The 22,114-nt window shown below is 39.3% G+C and overlaps 1 protein-coding gene across 1 annotated transcript in view; it reads right to left on the bottom strand.

Annotated features, from left to right (window-relative positions):
• Positions 1-21,246, bottom strand: part of fgfrl1a (fibroblast growth factor receptor like 1a) — a 75,774-nt gene extending 54,528 nt beyond the window's left edge. The window contains exons 1-2 of the mRNA XM_083915586.1: positions 20,836-21,246; positions 19,117-19,221 (exon numbers count right to left, since the gene is read on the bottom strand). Of these exons, the coding sequence (XP_083771712.1) occupies positions 19,117-19,177 (61 nt within the window). The 5' untranslated portion in view covers positions 19,178-19,221; positions 20,836-21,246. The remainder of the gene's footprint in view (positions 1-19,116; positions 19,222-20,835) is intronic.
• Positions 21,247-22,114: the final 868 nt, after the last annotated feature.

Genomic DNA, 22,114 nt, shown 5'->3' with positions numbered 1-22,114 from the left:
CCTCAGAGTTTTTGTGCGACTTGTCCGACTGATTTTGAATATTTTCATCCGACCAAATCTGCAGTAAACACTCCACCTCCGCATCACACCAACGTGAACCTTTCACCGCCATTGTTGTTGTTGTTAAATGTCCGCACATGGTCCATCTTTTTTTTTTTTCTATGTCCGAACAGGCGCACATAACATAGCGTCAGAACTGCCGAAGGCCTCGTGCTCGTACACGTGCGCACGGTCGTGCGCGTAGATGTGTAAACGCACTTACAAAAGCCCACCTCTCCCCAACGGTCTGTAGGCGCGGTGCGGTTGCACTCACACTGGTCAAACGAACTAGGCTTAACCCGTGAAACCTGTTTGGGCATGGTACGGAAGGACAGTGTGAGTGCGCCCTAAAATGCCATTTTCAGTTCCCTACAGTGCAAATTCAGTGGTTTTACACAGGAAATATTCACCAAGCAGATGCTCATGTGTTTCCATTCAATTTTTTAGGTACCTTTTGAAATGTTGTAAAAAAGAAATTTGAATCAGGTGCATTTCGATCAAATGATTTGGAGTGAATAAACTAGGCAGCAGCCTAGTTCGCTATAGTAACACATAGCTGTAATTCGCCAGAAATTGGAAGTAGAGATTGCTAACTGGAAACAAAACAACTCGCCTTGGTCATCTAACTCATCTACGAGAGAAAAATGGATGGAGGTGTTCAGGAATTTGATTACATTGAGCAAGTTTTAGTTGTTCTTTCGTGTCAGCTAGTATTGTCCATGGTTCATGTTGAGACGAAGATATCAACCTAAACCAATGATCATTCATGAGTGAAATGTTCATCCAAGCCATTTCAATTTCCCGTCGAGTAACAACTTTTAGACAAAGGCAAAAAAAAATCTAAGACAGCATAAAACTTTGAGGGAGTTTTAAAGAATTTTTTGCCATTTCCATTCAGCTTTTCTAATGGGATACTTCAAAATGCACATAAAAATAAGGGAATAGAAACCTGACTTCTTTTGAAAAGAAGAATCCTCGCTAGGCTCCACTCCACTTGTGACAAAATCTTAACAGTAATCCCCTATAATACAATTAATCATCTCTCCTGTTTGTGTCCAGTGCAGGGATTTTGCACAGACCAAAATTCATTCATACAGAAACGATACAGAAATATATTCACAATGCTTAAATGCAAAAGTAAAATTCCTGAAAAACAAAAAGCTAACCTGTGAAACCTGCAGTCTAGGTTCTAAGAATAAACACTGCTGTAGTTTCATCTCGTAAAGGGAAGAACATGGGAAAAGTAGGAATGAGGCTTTTGAGGAAACCGAGACGGAGAACATAAAGTTCTGCAAAAACCACCAAGAACCTGAGGGCGGTTTGAACCTAGAACATTCTTTCAAAGCTTATAAAGGGCTTTACAGAAACCACATCACGCACAGTATGGACTTGTGTGAGTTTGTGTGTGTTTAATTACAACAACTGAGGCTCATTACATGAACTCAGATTAAGGGAAGTGAAGAAAGTACAGTAAGGGAAGAAGAAAAAGACAGGATAAAGATAGAGCAATCACTCCTCACAAACAACTACCTGCAAACATTTTAGGATTTACAGGTAAACTGCAGACTGGACAAGAAACTGACATTTTAATAAGTACCTTGGATTAAAAACCTTAACAGAATGTAATTTGCCTCCTGTAATCGTGTGTTACGCTTACATCCTGTGAGATACAGAGAAGAAAAAAAACCAGACTGACAGAGTTAGAGACATCCTCAACGGTCCATTAACAACTCTCAGTCATGACTTGTTGAACACTGATCCTAGTTCCTCACGAAAGAGGACACAGAATTATGTTTTCTCTTTTACATCTGTCTTTCACAGGCGAAGATAAAAAAAAAAGGTAAATTAGATTTCACACAGTTTGACAGTGAGTATTTTAAAACACCACACCTGTCTCCTGTTATGACAGAGTGTCTCCAAAACACCCACGCGACCTGATGAGGTTTGTTTTACATTACGGATGGAGTTAATTCATACATAGAGATAGAGAAGACTGCCTTTGCAAGCCTTTATTGCCACTTTGGTCAGATAATGTGTCATGATTGGTGTAACAGGGCTTAGGAAAATTTAGACCATCACCATATAGTTTGTTTACAAAAGAGACAAATAAGGAGGAGGGAAAGTAAGTCTGAAATAGAAAAAAAAAAGTGAGAAGAAAGAAGACTGAAGAACGGGGTGAGCAAGCTGGCTTTGGGCTGAAAGTAGGTCAAAGGCCACACGTACTATTCAAGTTCAGAGTGTGTGTGTGTGTGTGAGTGTGTGTGTGTGTGTGTGTGTGTGTGTGTGTGTGTGTGTGTGTGTGTGTGTGTGTGTGTGTGTGTGTGTGTGTGTGTGTGTGTGTGTGTGTGTGTGTGTGTGTGTGTGTGTGTGTCTGGCTGGTCAGTGTATGGAGGCTGGGGACTGGGTTACATTTTAGGGCAAAAAAAGACGCGAGACAGACATGGAGCAGACACCAGTTACCAAGGAGAATGTCAGTATACTCAGCTTACCGTCATCCTGAAGCACCAGCGCATTAAATATTTCTCAGAAATGAGTAAAAAAATGTGTATTTTATTCAATACATTTGGCAGCTGCATAAGACAAATAACCGCAGAATCAAGGTATCTGCCAAATGTAAGACTAAAAGAAACATATGGTTGTAGACACCACCTATTTCTACTTATGCACAAGCACGACAAATACAAGACAAACGGCATCAGGAAACTGTTGAGCAACATGATGTTCAATTCTGTTTGGTAGAACAGAGATTTTGCCTTTAAGGTCTTATTAATTAGGTACTTTGTTTTATGATTTTTTAATTATTTTTTTTTAAATTTGGTCATGCAGACATGTAAACTGCTTCATCATTTCACTCAAGCCAACTTTTATAGTGACTGCAAAGACTCACCCGAGCAGTGCAGCAGTGGCAGGTGTTTTGGTTGTATGTGAGGGATCTGAGGTCGGGGTCAATTTACTTATTACGTCAATGTTATGTTGCCGTTATCAGCCGTGGACACAACTGCAAGCAATGACTCTCTGAACCACAGTCCAATCATACACACCTTCCGTGGTAAACAACCACATTCAGCTATATTCATCTTTACAACCACCGTAAATACATCCGTTAATACAAAAGTATACTGTGTGTGTTCTGAATGTGTGTGTGTTCTGAATGTGTGTGTCTGTCTCGTGCCTTACAGATAAGGAGGTGGTGTAAGATAAGAAATAGTTAACACTCTTGAGTGTGTCAGATTTTTTTGTGTGCATGTGTGTATGTGTGTGTATGAAGCAAACCGTTGTCCTCGACCTGAGTTTTATCAGCATTTTGGAGGCAGACACTATTACTCATTAACAGCAGTTATAACATACACACACACACACACACACACACACACACACACACACACACACACACACACACACACACACACACACATACACACACACACACACACACACACACACACACACACACACACACACACACACACACACACACACACACACACACACACACACACACACACACACATGACCACTACTGTGGTCCACTTATTTGCTGTAAGGGAGCCTTTCATATTGACATAACACATAAAAAAGGAGACAGAGTACAATAGAGAGAGATAGACAGACATTCCATCTCAATAGATGGATTTGCTTTAATGAGTATTTAGTTATTTTATGTTACAAATATACTCTTTATTTAAAATATTTTAGTGCTGAAGTTAGACATCAATAAATAAAATCAAGTATGAATAAGGAGGCGCTGAAACCCCACCCAAACAAGGTGGGGTTACGATGCTCATTTCCATTGGTAATTCCCAGTAGGTGTTAGTATTACAGACTTTTTCATTTATTTTTTATTGTAAACCAGTTAACATTGCAATGATACAAATGAACAGTAACATCTGACGGACTAAACCCTAATTATATGCCTCATGGTTGTAGCAGTTATGCTAGCTATAGGAGTTATTTTTCTTGTTAGGATGATCCTTAACCTAAAAAATGTGAAATCTGTTCAATGCGCTAACTCTATAACTATAGTATTACACGAATAACAGTCTTTTCACATGTTGACAACAATGATTTTCCAACATGTATAATGTGTTTTCAAACAAATCTCTGAATTTACTTTATGTGTAAATGTCTAAGGAACTTTTCAACGCAGAGATCTAGATGACTTTTGACCTGCTTCTCATCAAACTAATGCTTACTGGGACATCATCTGAATAAACTTCTATCTCACCTTAGTGTTTATTTCTCCTACTTTCCTCCTGTTTTTCCTTCTCCTCCTCCTCCACCTGTGTGTTTTCCGCTTCACTGGCGGAGAGTTAGACATTCCAAGCATGCACATAACACACACACAGACACACACAAAGACACACAGACACACAGACACACACACACACACACACACACACACACACACACACACACACACACACACACACACACACACACACATACATTCCACACCAATCCTCACCCGTGACTAAGTCCATTTGTTCAGCTCAGGTCACTGTCTCATTTAAGGCTACTGAGTGTGTGTGTGTGTGTGTGTGTGTGTGTGTGTGTGTGTGTGTGTGTGTGTGTGTGTGTGTGTGTGTGTGTGTGTGTGTGTGTGTGTGTGTGTGTGTGTTGCATGCACCTAACCTATATCTCCCTTTGCCTGATCCTGCCATGCTGATTGATATCTTAATATCTTCTAAAGTCTTGAAAGGAAATAGAAGTGCTAAATGAAGAAAAGAAATCCCCAGATGAAAATGTAACAATCCAACTGACGTCATACACAAACCTAAAAGTTGTGACCTTTGACCTTTAATACATACCCTGTTCCACATACATTTTCTCAGCTAACATGGGACAGAACCTGCATGCTTAGAGCATGAGCACATTAGTAAAAGACATGGAGCTAAGCAGTGTTTCTTTTGTTGTCAGCTGACAGCAAGTGAGGGTTACGTTGAAGGTAAAATTCAGTTTTGCCCCCTGTTATCAAATCAAAAAATCTGCTTTATGGCACTGCTAGAATACTGAAATGACTGACCATTTAAATTACACATTTACACATTGAATGATAGCCATGTCAGAGTTTACAATTCAAAAAACCAGTAGCACAAGTAATTTTTTTATCACTGAGACTAACTCCTGCAAGATTCAAGAACTGCACATAATGCTATCAGAATCATGATCTTATATAGGTGATTGTACCAAAGCAGCAGACAAAAATGATAACTAAAGTGTGAAGATTAGGAATATGATATAATTATGATGGACGGTTTTCATTTCACTGCCAATGCAAAGTTCTCGGACAGGGCCCATTTTCCAAAAGCATTGTAAAACTTAAGGCGGGGCTCAAAATGAAGTAGTACTTTCTCACTTTTGCACACCTGGCCAATTGCTGCGTAAATGTTTGTTCATGATTGTCGTTTTTCGGAAAGCTACAAAAAACGTTTTATGCGCGCCACCTAATTTCAACATCAAAAAAGGTGAGAAGCATACTGACCACTTAACTCACAGTAACACAAATCATGACCTTACGATGCTTTTGTAAGTTCAGCCCGTGGCACAGTGGTTAGGGCAGTCGCCTAATGTAAATAGGCTGAAATTCCTCGAGTCAATTGTTGTCATGGAGATATGACCTAAACATACAGACTAGACTGTTTTTTTGTACCAGGCCTTAAAAAGGTTTAATGATGCTGTGAAAACGGCCTGTATAACACGGGGGTCAATGAGAAATCGCTCTATTATGAAACATTGACTTGATGAACTGCACTTCAGTATTGAATCAACCAGGATATTGATGTGTTGGGGGCCTGGTGCAGTTGAGACATGAACTTTTAAGTACTGCAAGTGAAAGTTTTTAATTAGAATAGTATTATACTATTTTTGAAAATATATGCAGGATTTGTAGGTGGAGCTAATTTGAACTATTTTATACACTGTTGGGAGGTTTAGTATATGAGAATACATCATATTTTAAAAGCTAATAGTACTGTGTGATTTTAAAGGAAAACCATAATATATAAAGTAACTACAATCACTAAATTGTACTTACTTTCAATCACTGAGAGCTACTGTACATACAGCGGACAGGGGAAACCACCCTTTAACACATGTAATCCAGTGTGGTTACAGCTACCTTCCAACCTTCACTACACTACACCACTGATCTAAGAGCAACCCCCCCACCCCCGACCCCACCTTCTCCATTTTCCACCACATCTCACTGCCTTCCATAAAGCTGCGACAACACAACAGTTAAATCCCCGAAAGCAGCCTATAAGTACCTTTGTTAATTACGTGTGGAAGAATAGGTCTGTTGTATCCCTTTGCGATAATGGTGCCAGCACAACAGAGGGATTACCTCCAGATAATACGTATGCTGAGCTGACCAATGTGATGAAGGGCCATGTAGTGGGAAATAATTAACACAGTTAACTGGTCTGCAGGCTTTTCAGCTAGACGTCAGCACTGTGTGGTCACTGGCAGGGGATTAATGTCCAGGGTTATTTCACTGCGGCTGTAACCAATATCTGGAAATGCAGTCTTTATTTTTATACAGATCTGGTCAATGTTTTGCCTGTTACTTAAGGAATGCCACTCCTGCTATTCTCTGCTGCTTTTCTAATTATTAATAATAATCAACACAGGATGCATTGACTACTTTGGCTGCATGTGAAGGCCTGAAATAGTTGTACCACATTGTGTCAGAACACCCTGTCTAAGTCTCTAGGTTATGAACTTTAGGCTTTTGTCTAAGCAGGAGTTCCAGCTCAGTGGAGAATTTTTTTCTGCATTGAATACATTTTAAAGTAAATTCAAGTCTGTTTTATTTGCATAAAACTCACAAATCACAAATTTGCTTCAAAGTGCTTTATAACATTTTCTGCCCTAGAGGCATGGACATATTGACGGCATTCTCCGTCTTCAGGCTTGTACCAGTAACACAGATGCACTCATGGTTCCAGTCATACCTTATTGAAGGCAAAAATTCACTTCACTAAAGATACCACATTTCAAACAGCACCAGTGGAACAAAATGCCAAACTCTTTAAGTCACCTAACTGGGCACGGCTTCGTTTGAAAGTGTAGTGAATGTGATGTGGATGGCGATGATAATTTATTCATATTTTGTTTTGCCAACATTAGATATTTAGATATTATCTGACGGGTTTTGCTTCCAGAGCACAGGGGGCACCGGCGTTACATTAAAGTACGTTATGTCCAGCAAACTAAATGGAGCTAACAGCAAGGGTACAACAGCATCACTGATCTGTTTTAACAGAATATTCTTAGGACTAGCTTCGCTAAACACACAAAATTTGTCAGCACGTTAGCATGTCATTGTAAGGCTTTCGGCAACGTTATCTTTACATAACCTGTTCATTTAGTTGTTAGCAGTTTAGATAACAGACCCTCAACTGTCCTGCAGTCATTACAGACGCTTAAACTAACCACAGACAGTTGTTTTGTTCATGTAGTCACTGCAGTGCGCTGCTGCAGGATGAATACAAGGGAAACAATGAAGAGCGAGACTGAGTAGCACAACATTTATTAAGAGGCATTGCATAATTGAATATCGTTCTGTTATCGTGGCCAACCAATATCGTCTCGAACAATAATCTCGTCATATCACCCAAGCCTACCTGGTGGGTGATTGAAGGAACCATCTGTCTATCAAACTCTGGCCAAGGTCAATCAGGAGAAGAGAAAAATCATCTTTTCCATCGATAAATTGATGCTATTACAGCATCTACACTTCTCTCTTTAGGAGCCACCATTATTATTGTGAGCGCAAGCTCTTCTCTGCTCCCCCCTCAATTGCCAGTAGCTCCTCACAGGATGGTGATTGGCTGATTATATTTTTGTGTTACAAATGGACCACCAAATATTGTGTGATCTATGATTTTAGCAAGAATTCAGCTGCAGTGCAGGGTAACCCTCCTCCTTTACCTTTCGGACACTGGAATTTGGGTCAGACAATTTCTGTAACTTCACAGAAACTTCTCATTAGCTTTACGCAGTGATTGGTTAGCTGTGAGGAGGTGAGGTGAGGGTTTAAATTTCTCTCTATAGTTCATTCTTTACGCAACTATTTCTGTCACTTTTTGACTTTCTGACAAAACTAATTTGAATTATATGCTATCACACTATATTAGTCTGGTATTTTTGATCTTGTATATATTCCTTAAAAGGTTTTTCTAATACATGTTTTCGTCTGTATAATATTTGTTGTTTGTATATCTGGAGTTTCGTAGCAAAAATAATAATCCCCTAGGATTATTAAAGTATTTCTGATTCTGATATTATAGACAATAAAATGTATTTATACAGCCATAATGTCACTAGTGTATACGTCCCCTCCAGAGTTCCCATCTTGCTGAACCCACCCCCACATCTTTCACAGTCCTCTCACATTCCCCAAGCAGTATGGATTCCACATCGACAGCTGGCACTGCAGAAAAAGACGAGTGCATTTGTGTTCCCTCCTGTGTGGTGGTTTTCAACTTTGTGTTTTAGTTTGTCAGAATTTTTTCTTCTGCCATTTGAGATCATATAATACTCCAGCATTTCCTGCAGTGACATCAGTTGAAAACAAAAAGCAGGCATAATCCTGTAATTCTAGGTTTAATAGTTCAACATGCTTTGTGATAAACATGTATATGTATATATGATATGAATAGATATTTATGAGCAGAGACTATACGTTCAAACTGACGTGAATAAGTGCTCAGAGAACGAGCACAATGTGTCATAGCTAGAATCTACAGCAACAGCTTACAAAAAGTATTTCCTAAAGCTGTCCGCCTTAACATCCTGCCCCTGATCAGCCACCACTTCCTGGGGTCAAAGGTCAACTGTATGGCTGATAAACATCCAAGGATAGAGAGGATGGCTGACTGTCCACAACATGTCAATCACAATGAGACTGTGGTATTTTTGGGTGAGGGTTGCCTTTGTGTTTCTGTCCTTCTGTCTATCACAGTCAATAACACAAACACATACACACAGCTGCCCCGAGTTCTGTATCTCCCCCCACCAGGCCCAATCTGACAGACTGAAGCCCAAAGAAAACAAGGCTCTATGTCTCCTGTCCCAGCGATCACCTTTCAACATCTCATTTGTAACGCCATCAGGAATAACAGCTGGAGACTCTGTGTGTGTAAGTGTGTGTGTTCGTGTGTGTGTGTGTGTGTGTGTGTGTGTGTCTCTGTGTGTGTGTGTGTGTGTGTGTGTGTGTGTGTGGGGGGGGTTATAGGGGATAGAAAGGGTCTGAGTGAAGGGTAGACAAGGGAGAGAGAAACCAGCAGAGACACAGAAAGTGGTAGAGGAATTAAAATGTCAGAGAGCGAGATAGAAAGTGACAGAGAGAACAGACAGATCAGAGAGGGGCGATTTAAAGAGTACAGACAATTAGCTGAGTGACACTCATAAAGACCTCCCTGTGGACATTTTTCAAAAGCAATAGCACCATTGTTTCACTGGAGAGACATGTTGTTTGGTGTTTAATCTTTAAAACTAAGCTTTTCACTTTTGAGGATACTTAAAATATCCACTACATTTGGATGGGAACAATAATAGAGAGAAATAATATGTTACTATGATGAATTTTATTGAATGTATGTTTGGAGTTTCTGACATACATGTCAATTTGGTTACTGAACAGAGACAGAGTGAGAGACAGAGGGGAGATAAAGGAGTGAAAGCAGAGTGTGTGTTGTCCTGTGGGGTTCTTTGTGTGTTATTACAGTCTCCTCTGGTGCTGGCATGTGCTTTCTCTGACCCTATTTGCAACACACACAAACCCACGGACACACACACACATACACACTCCCCAACCCCTCCCTGATCTACTGGCTGACCTTTGACCAGCAGTGCTGTAGCGTTGACCAAACATACCCCAACCCCACTGAGACCACAATACGGCACTGTGGCGCCACGACACACACAATACTGCACTATGTAGGAGGGAGACAGAGACGCAGGGAAAGTGAAAGAGAGAAAAGAGAGAAACTGGGGAAAAATAACCCTGTCAACTACCTGCTACAACAAATATCTATGAATACAACTTCAACACCAGCAGCCACCTCAGCAAAATCCAACATTATTTTGTGTATAGATGACAACACACAGAGATATGTTGAGTGTGTGTTTGCTGGTGTGAAGGGATTCTAGAAAGGGGTGACATTTAAACTCAGATGTTTCTCCTCTGTACCTGTTTTACTCTCATGCTGACCCCTGCAATCATGGGCTCATATTCATACTGCAGTATGCATGTACAGTATGCTGTGTTTGCAGTACAGTTCCTGTTTCTCCTAATCTGTCTTTTATCCGTCATTGCTTCCTTTTTAATTTCCTTTAACTTTCTTAAAAACTTTGTTTTCTTCAGTGCACTTTTGCCCATTTCTGCTGAGTCACCTGCCAGAATATTTCTTTCATTTCTTTTTGTGTTGAAATATATTCAACTTTCAAGAAAATCCACTATTAAAATGTGTAAAATATTTGTTTCAAATGTCCAATAAATGTATTATGTTTCCAAAGTCAATGAGTAATCGTGTTATCTAATCGTGATTTCAATATTGACCCAAAAAAACCCATGATTATGATTTTTGCCATATTCAACACTTCTAATCCCAAAGTTTCCAAAATATACAAAATATGTCTTGGGGATATATGTATGGAATGATGTTCGATACATCAAGAGTGTTTTCAACTGAATGAATATTTCAATATTTCCCATTTTATAGCTTAAATGAAGAGATGATACAAATATGTGATAATGTCTGATAGTGTGCATTATTTTCCCGGTCTTATGGGGGGTACATTTGTATTAAAGGGTCATTGTTCTTCAACATTTCTTTCTTTGTCTCTCACTATTTCTCTCAACAAAGCCTTATTCTGTTATCTTATCTTCTCCTGTTGCTCTTGTCACTGCTGCACCCCCTCCACAAACACACATCACATCTTCACATCACTGCCACATAGCATCAACCCCCACAGAGAGCATCCAGACAGCCCCATTACCACCCCACCATTAGCAAAGTCAAAGCAAACATTGACTTTATCTAAATGTGGGCTAATAGCTTGTAACATTAACAGGCCCTGTAAAACTCTGAGAAGCAGAACAGTGGCTGCAGAAGTGGGGTGAGGGGGAGAGAGGCTGCTCCTGAAGGTCCCTGCAGGGTTCAGAGCTTTTTTCTTTCAGAGCACAAAACACAGTCAGTGATGAGGTTATCTCATGTTACACATATTTCTTCCAGACTTCTGAAATCGAATTTGCGATAAGAAAAAGTTGATCAGTCTGTTTTAAAAAAAGAAAAAAAAAGACAATCTATCTTTCAATTTCTCTGGCAGTCACATCTTTACTCGTCCAAACAGCCAACAAGACAACATTTGGCCCTGACATTAGGATTTAACGAGAGGAACTGAAAGAGTCATTTGTGCCCTTTGAAGCTTCCCTTGGTCTGTTAATCACCATGTCATCAACTGACTCACACATGTATTGAATGTTTTTGCTTTTCTCTCTCAATAACAAAATAATCCCACTGACCAATTTGAAATAATAAAAAAAGATGTATTTTTCATTCAATCCTTAAAGTCATAATCCGTCAAACTTGAGATATGTTGTTTCTACCGGCCTCTTTGGCGGTAAGATGTAACTGCAGGCGAGCCTGTTCTTTCAGAGCCCTCCATCTTGTCATATTCACGGTTGCTATGCGTGTTGACTGTTTTTAATTTAGTTCTTTTGTAAACTTTATTGACACACATTTACCTCTCTACTTCCAGTCGGTCCTCTATATGCCCCCCTCTTAAATCTATACACACAGACATGCTACTATTACACTTACTACATAACTCAGTAACACAAGTTGGAAGTTCCTGATTTCCGATTACAAGTGAAGCGGCAGATCAACCGCTGTCAGCAGTGTCACTAACATGGCGGTTTATTTACATTTAGAGAGGGAATGTCTCCACTGACGCAGATTGTAATATTCAGCAAAAAGACAACAGGTACTTTCATTAGTGGGTCATATGATCAATCACCATTGTTTTAACTCACTCTTTGATAGATAGGAACATAACAGACAATTAACTAGATGAAAATCTTACAGATTATATCTTCATAGACATGAAGATTATTATTTATTATTTTTCTAAAAGCCACTGAACCAGCTCTTCCTCTGCAGCACTGAGGAGGGCAGATGCCCACCACAATCAGGCCATATAATGGTTATCAGCATGTCAAATGGTATTTACGATAGTTAGCTGTGACTAAGGACGCGCTGCACACTTAAAAAAACAGGAGTGGGGGTGGAGGGGATTTACCAACGTGAGTCTATAGAGTGTGTCTGTTTACAATGAGGTGAAGTTGTGTGTTTGAAGCATCTGTCTGTGGTATGCAGTTGTTTACTCTACGAGGAATCAAGATGCTCTTCTCCTCCTCCTCCATTCTTCACATGAAAAGATATGCAGATGCCTACCACAAGTAACAATGTGTTTTATCACAAAATGTAGTAACATGGTTAATCAGTAATACAGAGTTTGGGAAAATAGTTAATACTAAATCAATGTGGGTGTAGTTAACACAAAAAATGACACGGCTCACTAAAGACAAACTCTTTTTATTCACTGGTCATCTATTACTCCCTGTTAGATGGTGGCCTTTGCAACCAAGGTCAGAGCTTTCCATACTGAAATACGTATATATTATAATACACACACACATATATATACAGTATATATATATATATATATATATATATATATAGAGAGAGAGAGAGAGAGAGAGAGACAGAGAGAGAGAGAGAGAGAGGGAGAGAGAGAGAGAGAGAGAGGGCATTTATTTATCAGCAAATCTCAATAATCAATATGTCTCTTATTAGTAATACTTGAGCTATTTCTACACTACTTGCCACTTCTTTCTTGGCCCCTCAAGTTGGACATTACTAATGCCACAACCATTTAGCTTAGCTCTGACACTTTATAGATCCATCAATCAAGGAAATAATTGATAGATTTATCAGTAATGAAGATATTCGTAAGTTGTAGCTACCTAGAAGGATTTTGGGACACCTCAACCGTGTCACTTATTGCATTTCCCACAAATAGTCGCCTAACCCACTCCTCTTAGGGGCTGTGCACATGCAGCGCCCTTTGCACCCTCAAATTCATTGTTCTTAATTTAAACATATGGAAGACATGCTCATGCGTTACTGTTGCAGTTTGCATATGCTTATTTTCCAGGAGCTCAATCAATGTTTTTCTTCAATAAATCGTTAAATGCATTTTGTTGATGGTGTGGTCCTTGCAGGTGAATGACCGCCCTAAATATCCAAATCAAAAAATACAGAATCCCTTTTATTTTACCAGAAAAACTAATATTGTCCAAAGAAAAGGATTTGTGGCCAGTCAGGGAGGGAACAATACTCCATTTTTCTCTGACTGACTTCCCTCCATACACCTTGCATTTCTTTAAGTGATTTGAACGAAAGACAAGAAAGATACTTCTGAATTTCTTGAACAAGGCTGCTTAAATCTCTATGGAAGGCCTTCACTACAACGCAAAGGGAAAACTGCTTCCAGAACTGCAACAGACACCATGGACACCACTACTCCTCTTCGTCTTAATATATACTCTTCTCTTACTTTTCTACAAAAGTTTAGATCTCTACAAGTCATCCCGTGCGCTTGTGTCTTCTTACCTAACTGCAATTCTCTCCTACACATCATTGTTAGTGTTAGCATGCTAATTACATTCCTCAGTAATGAGTATGTGTGGGACAGGAGGTTGTTAAGTGATTGTGGGCTGTGTGTGTGTGTGTGTGTGTGTGTGTGTGTGTGTGTGTGTGTGTGTGTGTGTGTGTGTGTGTGTGTGTGTGTGTGTGTGTGTGTGTGTGTGTGTGTGTGTGTGTGTGTGTGTGTGTGCTTACATGTGTTGAGTCATATTTATGGTAGGCTCTTCTAGTTGTGTACGTTTTCAGCATCTGTGTATGTGGTTGTTTACATTCTGCACTGTCCGCAGTGACGGTATCTGTTGTCTCTCTCTGTTGCTGCATGTGCATATCTGTTTTGTCAGCTTCAATACAGTGAAGATGCATTTTTAATGTGTTTGTGGCTCTTCACACTTGACAACAAATGAAGCCTCTCATCTCTGTCTGTGGTCTATACGGAAAAATCACCCGGAAATCATTAAATTGTTTGGACAGACCTTTGCATCAGTAAACGATGTACACAAACCAACTCATCATCCAATTTCTTGTTTTATCCTTTTCTTTTCTGAATCTGCTTCAAAGGATTAGTAGAAAAGGCAAAACAAGATTCTGATGCGATGATACACGCTGTAGGTCATTTCAACACACATCATCACAGGTTTTAGCAACTAAAAAAGAAAAATCTCTGCTGCAGTAACGTCAGTAATCAAATTTTCCTCTCTGCCCTGTTCCAGTTGTTTGACTGCAAAGTGTTTAACAGCTGGCTTACGTAAATACCATCTGACATCCTGATAACCATCTGACATACACGTGGCATTTCACATCACATGCAAAATTAATATGTGTGACGAGGCAAGCAAAAACACAGGCATGCACTTCCAATTTAACAAACGCACATTCTGCTCAGTGCATTCCATGTGTAGCGTTTTTTGGTGTATTCTTCCTCACCTGCCACCTCATCATCGGCCCCGAGAGAGCAACGGACAGTTAACATAGATTCTTCCATTCAAGGCAAAGCCCCTTTCTTCATAATGAAACATCTGCTCTTCTAAAATGAGTTTCTGTAAGATTGTTAAATGCTAGAGAAGAATGGTCTCAAAGGAAAATCGAACTGTTACTTACTTGTAGCTGCAAGTAATAATGAAGTATGCATTTAGCAAGAAGGAAAAAAAAACATGACCTCACAACAAAATTGATGCAGGAATTAAATACCGGGATAAGTGAAAGGAAAAATTAGAAATTATGGAGATAAGAAATTACATCTAATTTGTTGCATCCAAACAAAAAAACCAACAAGTTGTGGTTTCGCTTTGTTTTCCTTGCTGCAGCTTCATGTTTTGCATGCAAATATATGAGTGCTATCTATCTTCTGACGTAATTCTTGAAAAAAAAGTGAAAAAGAAAAATTCCAAAAAGGTTGAACCATTCATTTAACAGTGTAAAAAATACATAGGGATGATCCTTTAAAATCTCTGTCGAGTGAATTTTTAAAAAATGCGTCCGCTGTTGATAGTAGCTTGACTATTTCAAAATGGTGAGTTTGTGCAGATCACCGTCACACAAGTCATGAATCTGGTGACGATTCTCTCTGACCAATCAATGCTTTCACTCCCCCTTCATGGAACATTGACGGAAAAAAAGCACCAGAAACCAGGTACTATACACAACTTTTGCAAATGGAAAACCAAAAGAGAGCAGATCCCAAAAGAGCGGTTCCAAGCATGTTGAGTCGAGTTGTGTCGTACAATGCAGCAGATATTATAACGTAACTCTAGCCCAGTCCAAATGAACACGGTTATTTTTGAAACCGAACTTTTATCTCTTTCTGTCTCTAAACATATCTCCGTCTGGCTCCTGTTCTCTCTCTTTGGCTACCGCTTTCCTTTCTTTTTCTTTCCTCACCTGTATCCGTATCACTTTCATTCTGTCCTGTTCCATCCCTCCATCTCCTAATTTTCCTCTTCATCTCTGCTGGAAGAGCAATCCAGCAAAGCTCTTAGCTATTCCACTGTTCCCGCTTCCACTTGCCAATCAGCGCTCATGCTGGAAAACAGCCTTCAGTGCCACCTGATGCTCAGCCCTCACCAACTCCAAGGATACCCGAGGAAAAGTAACTAACTACCAGTAACAATCGTTTAAACTGTTTGGCCTTTCTGGTATCTATTCATTTTATGACTCATTTTTTTCTCTTTTTTCAATACATTCAGCTATGTATTTTGTACAATAAGCCATATTGTATTGTACAGTAATTTCAATGCCTTATACAGTAAAGAAGCAGTTGGACATAACTTCCTGGATTTATACAATAGCACCCTTACATTCACTGTAACAAGACCTTGCGTGTACAGTGGACTGCCCAGACAGATGAGGCGACAAAAGAGTTAATGTTTTCAATTTCATATCATGTCACAATGTGTCTTGTGTTCCATATATTTTTTCTTTTTATTGTTCATTGTTCCAGTATGCATATTTCTCTGGGACATCTCTGCAATAGTCACCAAGTCATTAATAATATTTTTTCTCTAAGTAATCTCTTAGAGTGCAGTAGAGAATGCAACAAGATCTTATTTCTGGTGTCAACAGTTTAATAAAATGTTGTACTTGAAGACTGGAAATTGTAATTATGAGGGTTTTTTTACATTTCATTACCCCATTTAATATACAAAATTCTTCCAAATGAAAGTATCTACCTAAGTTTTGATTTATTTTAGTAGCTTAGGTGTTCTTTTTCTGCACAGTACCACCTGGCCCAAATCCTGCTGAGGGACTGGGTCGGTTGTTAAGCTTGTTCACTTTCCCAAACGCTGTCTTATATGGATCTTTACTGTAAAGGCTGCACTGTAAAGAAGCTTAGTAACCAAGGTAGGTTGCTGTGGTGGTACTTGGCTACTCTCACTACAGCTTAAGGTCAAACGATTTCATCAGGATCTCACGCAACTATTTGCTAAAAATTACTGTATTAAGCAGCCGCTTTTTAAACAAATTGCATTTTTTTACAATTTATCTCATTTGTGTGCATTTTTTTCAAGAAACAGCTGCAACATTTAAAAAGTGCAAGGCCGAGAGTAACTTGCAGTGGTTTGCTTGAAGTTGTGGCGAGAAATAAACAGCCTTGGTGTGAGCTTGGCCTAAGACAACAATTTTAGGCAGAAAAATTACACTGGCAACAACATATTGGATGCATGTTGGACTGTTGAAGTCAATCTCTGACTTTGCTTGATCTTGGAACTTAACACTGGGTTGTTTTCTGTTAAAAATCATGGTGTTTTAAAAACCATAAACCCGGTTTTCGATAGGGATGTGATCGCAAACTCCTGCTTTTAAACAAATCTGCAGAAAATCTGCAATTTCCTGCCATTTTCTTTATCCATGTTTCAGATAGTTTCTGTTGTGTTAAACACTATACTTTGAGATTAAAATATAGCCAGAGAACAGATGGCATGCTGCATTACTCAAGCTAAAAAAACTATTAATTAAAGATGAATTCACAATTACATGGTGTGAACCTCAGACTACAAGGCCAACAAAACCCAGCATCCCTCTCATCACACACATCCTAGTTCTGTATAAATTTGTTTCAGCTCCCTTGTCATAGTCTTCAGTCAGTGTTACAAAGACAATACCAAAAAACATTTAGCTATCTAGAGATCTTCAGTGCTCGTACTGTACTTTCACCAAGAGAGAAGATCTGCCAGGCAACTTAAGTGTAACATATCACAAGATAAGGGGACTTCAGTTTGTAATAGGTTCATTATGGCATTTTGCCCCCTCTGGCCTCTTCATGCTCTTCTGTCCTCTCTCTCACACACACTCCTATAATCTGTGTCATTCCCATGTCCATTTCCCTTTGCTTCCTCACTCTTTCCTCCCTAGTTCCTTTTCCCCTTCATCATCCATTATTACTCCACTCTCCCTATGTCCTGAGGCCCCCTTTTCTACCCGTCACCCTATTTTTTCCACCTCTCTCCTCTTCCCTCCACCCTTACCCCCACCTTCTGTCTGTTTCTGCTGCCTGCCCTGGTTTCAGACTGCAGGCGATGAGGGGGAGGAAATGCTGTGGCATTGCACAGCAAACACCCCTAATAGGCTAATCTAATCTCATCTCTTTGCGGTCTATGGGCCTGTGTTTACTTTCTGCCCCGTGTCTGCACACTGGCTTGGCCTCGCCTCGCTGAATGCAGCTTTGTTCCCGCTGAAAACTCATCATCAGTGTGATCTCTGGAACGGGCGCCAACTCCACGACTGTCTGTTCATTATTCCTGCAGGCTGGGGATCGTTCTCATCTATGAATAGCTTCTGTGGCTGTTGTTGTTGTTTTGTTTTATCATGTTAGGTTTCAATGAGAGAAACAAGGTAGCGCACCATGTACTGAGGATACACTAATGCAAAAAAATTATCCTTCCCATCATCCTGTATGACACACTAGAAGTGTGTGGTGGCATCTGTATCAGCAGGGCCCCTGCCCTCTGCCTGGATTTTCTGTTTACTTCATATTTTGAGAGGGCCAGGGACATTTCTGAGTGTAGGCTTGGCCCATGTGGGGGTTTAACCCCTCATCCAATAACAGTGTGCGGGGTGAGAAACGCTAACTTCTGCTTTGTGATGTCCTTCCCCCTCAGCATCAGATACTGAAGCACAGAACTGTGATTTCACTCATAATCTGAAAGTGCAGCACCTTCCAGAAGGATTGTTTGGAGGTATGTGTGTGTGTTTCTTGTGCTTGCTGTACGTAATTGCTGTAAAACAATCATACAATACCATTTTATAAATCTTACTGCTTTGACCTCAATGACTGGCGCTTGCTCTCTGCACTCAGTTTCTTGCTCGCTCGACCACCACTGTTTCTCTTTCTCTTTCTTTCTCTCTCTCTCTCTCACTCACTCTCTGGCCATTAAGCATGAACGATACTTCCTACATATTATACCTTTGACCTTAGATTTTGAGTTTAAATACTTAATTTTACTCTGCAGCCAACTAGGTAGCACCTTTGCAAAATGAGCAGGAGGTCATGTAGAAACTCCCGGGTGAGTGCAAGAATACCCGACAGTAACTGAAAAACCAGCGGAAGTCAAAGGTTAACTAACTATCTGAAAAGTAAAGTTCACACAAGGACAAATGGCTTCAGATCTTCCAGAATCTGAGCAAATATATCAGTGCAGAAAGATACAATGATATATAACAAAGATGTTTACAAAGCACAACGTCTTTTTCCAAGCAGTTCTAAACACCAGGTGATAAGAACAGCAGAAGACTAGTGTGACAGCAAGAATGCAAAATAGGACAGGAAATTTAATTCACACCAGGTGAACGTTTGGAAGACACATACTGATGTCAGCTGCAGTGATTTATCGTACTGCTAACATCGATGACCGTCTCTGTTACTCACCCCTTGCAGCGGTGGACATCAGCACCACCTCCAGCAACATAAAGACCCAGAGAAGCTCCATTTAGGTTTAATTTTTCAGTAAGAAGATTTCTCAGCCTCTTTTATCTGAAAGGAAATGAAATGAGAGGAAAAGTTGTTTCTTGAGGGTTAACAGGTGATATATCTCTATTTAGGAGATACTGTGTAATTATTTCTCACCTTGAAGGTGCAATTTTGATCTTTCAGATAACATCTCTGTATATAAATCATCAGTTTATCAAAACTGCTGTTTTGTCCACAGCCAGAATCTAATTTATTCCAAAAATCCCCTAGCCACATATGTTACTTCACCATCTGATTATTTTTTTTATTTTTGTTAATTGCTGCCAAATTGCTGCTAGCACAAAGGAATTAGATCATAATTTACTACTAACTGGCTGACAGTTGATGAGCATCTCTGTGAAAAAGTAAGAATAACTTGATTTAGGATAATCAAATTATTTTTCAATAAAATAATACAATAATAGTCTGTATTTTCTCGGAGCAAAACTGAGAGATGTGTGTATTTCTTATGACACCTTTAGTCCTATGCAGACGTTTAAGACTTACGTTTCTGGTAGATGTTGGACTGGAGGTGAAAGAGTACATGCACTCGATTCCAAAATGTTTTCACTTTGTCTCCTTTATTTAGTTTAGTCTGTCTTCTAAACCTTTTTTGGGTCTACTAAAGTCCACAGCAGTCAGATTAAAATAAGGTGTTCATCACTGACTGGACACCGATACAAATCAGTTCTAATGCTGTAGCACAGGAGCAGAGATTTTCTTGTCAAAGTCAAACTATTTTCCTCACAGATTTATTCTGTCCACCTGTCCATATGTCTCCTCTTACAGTGGTTTTAATCTTTCCGCCACATAAATTCTTATGAGATCTTATTTCAATACTACACATACTGTATCTTTGATCAGCATCTGCCAACCTCAGCATCTCAGTTCACCAAGACACTTAAAACGTGCAGGACAATTGATTTGATTACTGGCAATTAAGAGTTGATATTCAACCAATCAAAGTCAGATTTAGTCACAGTTATATATATATATATATATATATATATATATATATAGTTAACTAACCCTATCTTACTGGGAGAACGATCTTTATTCCCCCAAATACACAATAATCATTATAAAAATGAGCTAAAATGGGCTGTAAATTAAAAGTTTATTTTAGCAGCATTTGAGCCTGCAACCTGTGATTGTTTGCATTATGATCATCCCAGACTGACAGTCTAATTATTTTTTATTTATCACTTGTTTAAAATCAGTCATTTCAATGCCTATAACTAAGTAAACTGCATCATAAACCATGTTTTACCTTCTCGTATTAAAGCACATTGTACTATATGAATGTGCTATCAATAGTTGACTTGTAATCACTTAATACATTAATAACAGAACTTTGCAAGTGCTGTGCCATGTTATAAGTGTTCTTCACAGGTATGGCAAACTTTAGCAACTCCTGTCTGTAGATGAATACCGTTTAAGATTATAATATAACATACATTGACTCTACAGTAAACTTTTAGACTTAATCAGGGCAAAACACGAATGAAAAGGTGATAAGGATATGATACAATCTCACTTTAAATTCACTACAAAGTGCGACAAACAAGGATCAAGACCCTGTGGATACGTTAGATAGATGTTGCAGTGACTTTGTCTTATTAATAAACTCTGACTTACTGTAAAAAGTGATGATGATATCTCCACAGTCTCTTACCCTCCGATGACCTGCACGTATACCATGCCTTCCTCCAAAAAAAGAGTCCTCCACCTCCTCTCCAATGATTTTTATGAGTGCGACAACTTAATCCGTGATTCAAACCAGAGACGCGTCTGTCACCGAAACGCTCATTTACACTGATGAAGTCGACTTTGACAAAGTGTTCAAAGTAAACTGTAACAACAATCTTAAATAGTAAGGCTAAGGTCACACACGTGAGGCTGTAGTATTTCTGAATGACAGTCCGCATGTAAAACACTCGAGGGACACCACTCACACAACAGGAACAGAAAGAGAAAAAGACTGAACGCTTTATCTACATTCCGCCGGTTTGCGTGTCTATCCACACACTTATCTATAAAAGGAAAAGCTCAATACTATATCCACATTGTGTCCAGCAGCGGCTCGCCGTCCAACATTTCAGCCGCAGGCGAGAAAACAAACTGCGTCGACTGACTGCCCGAGTCCCGAACTTTCAGCCAATCAGAGGACAGGCCAATCAGAGAGCGGACCAATCAGCGAGCAGGAACGTGCGGGACAAATTTGGAGCGGTTTAAGGCCGAGGGGAGGGGGACATAATCTAAAATGTACTTAGATCATATGTTATTAACAGAAATGCTGCACGAAATTAGGAATAGGATGATTATAAATCTTCTTCCTATTATTATTATTTTTAATTGTATTATAATGGTAGCCCAGTATGGTTGTAATATTAGAACATTTCTAAGAGAACCTCAGAGAACCGCACGTTTTGTAACATGTTATAACTGTGGAATATAACATCCATTTGACTCTAAGTTAAACTTTGACATTTTATCAGAGCACAGCAAAACTCAGTAACATAATATGGAATTTAAGTAACATAATAGTAGTAGTAGTAGTAGTAGTAGTAAAATAACTATAGCATATCATTTAAGACTGTTTAGAATAAAGATAGATTTTACTGTTTTCCTTTTCTATTCCAATCTATTTCATTCTATTCTATTTATTAAATGCATCCAGTCCATGTACACTACGTTCGTCTGTGGTCGGTTTGAACTGCTCCAAGTAACTCCATGGACCATCGCTGCCACCTCGTGGCAGTTAGACGTTAGTACAGTTAGATGCTTTTACAAGGTGACGCTCACACCTGTATGTGATGTGAGAGCAAATGTGATTCCCATAGATGGCCTGCAGCATTGGTGACCTAAGAAAGATAATAGATTAATACAATAACTAATAATAAAGTCTCTATTCTTC

The sequence above is a fragment of the Echiichthys vipera genome, assembly GCF_963691815.1.
Source record: "Echiichthys vipera genome assembly, chromosome: 6".
Lineage (NCBI taxonomy): Eukaryota > Metazoa > Chordata > Actinopteri > Perciformes > Trachinidae > Echiichthys > Echiichthys vipera.
The sequence above is the reverse complement of the archived record's forward strand: the minus strand, read 5'-3'. Positions and strand labels throughout refer to the sequence as shown.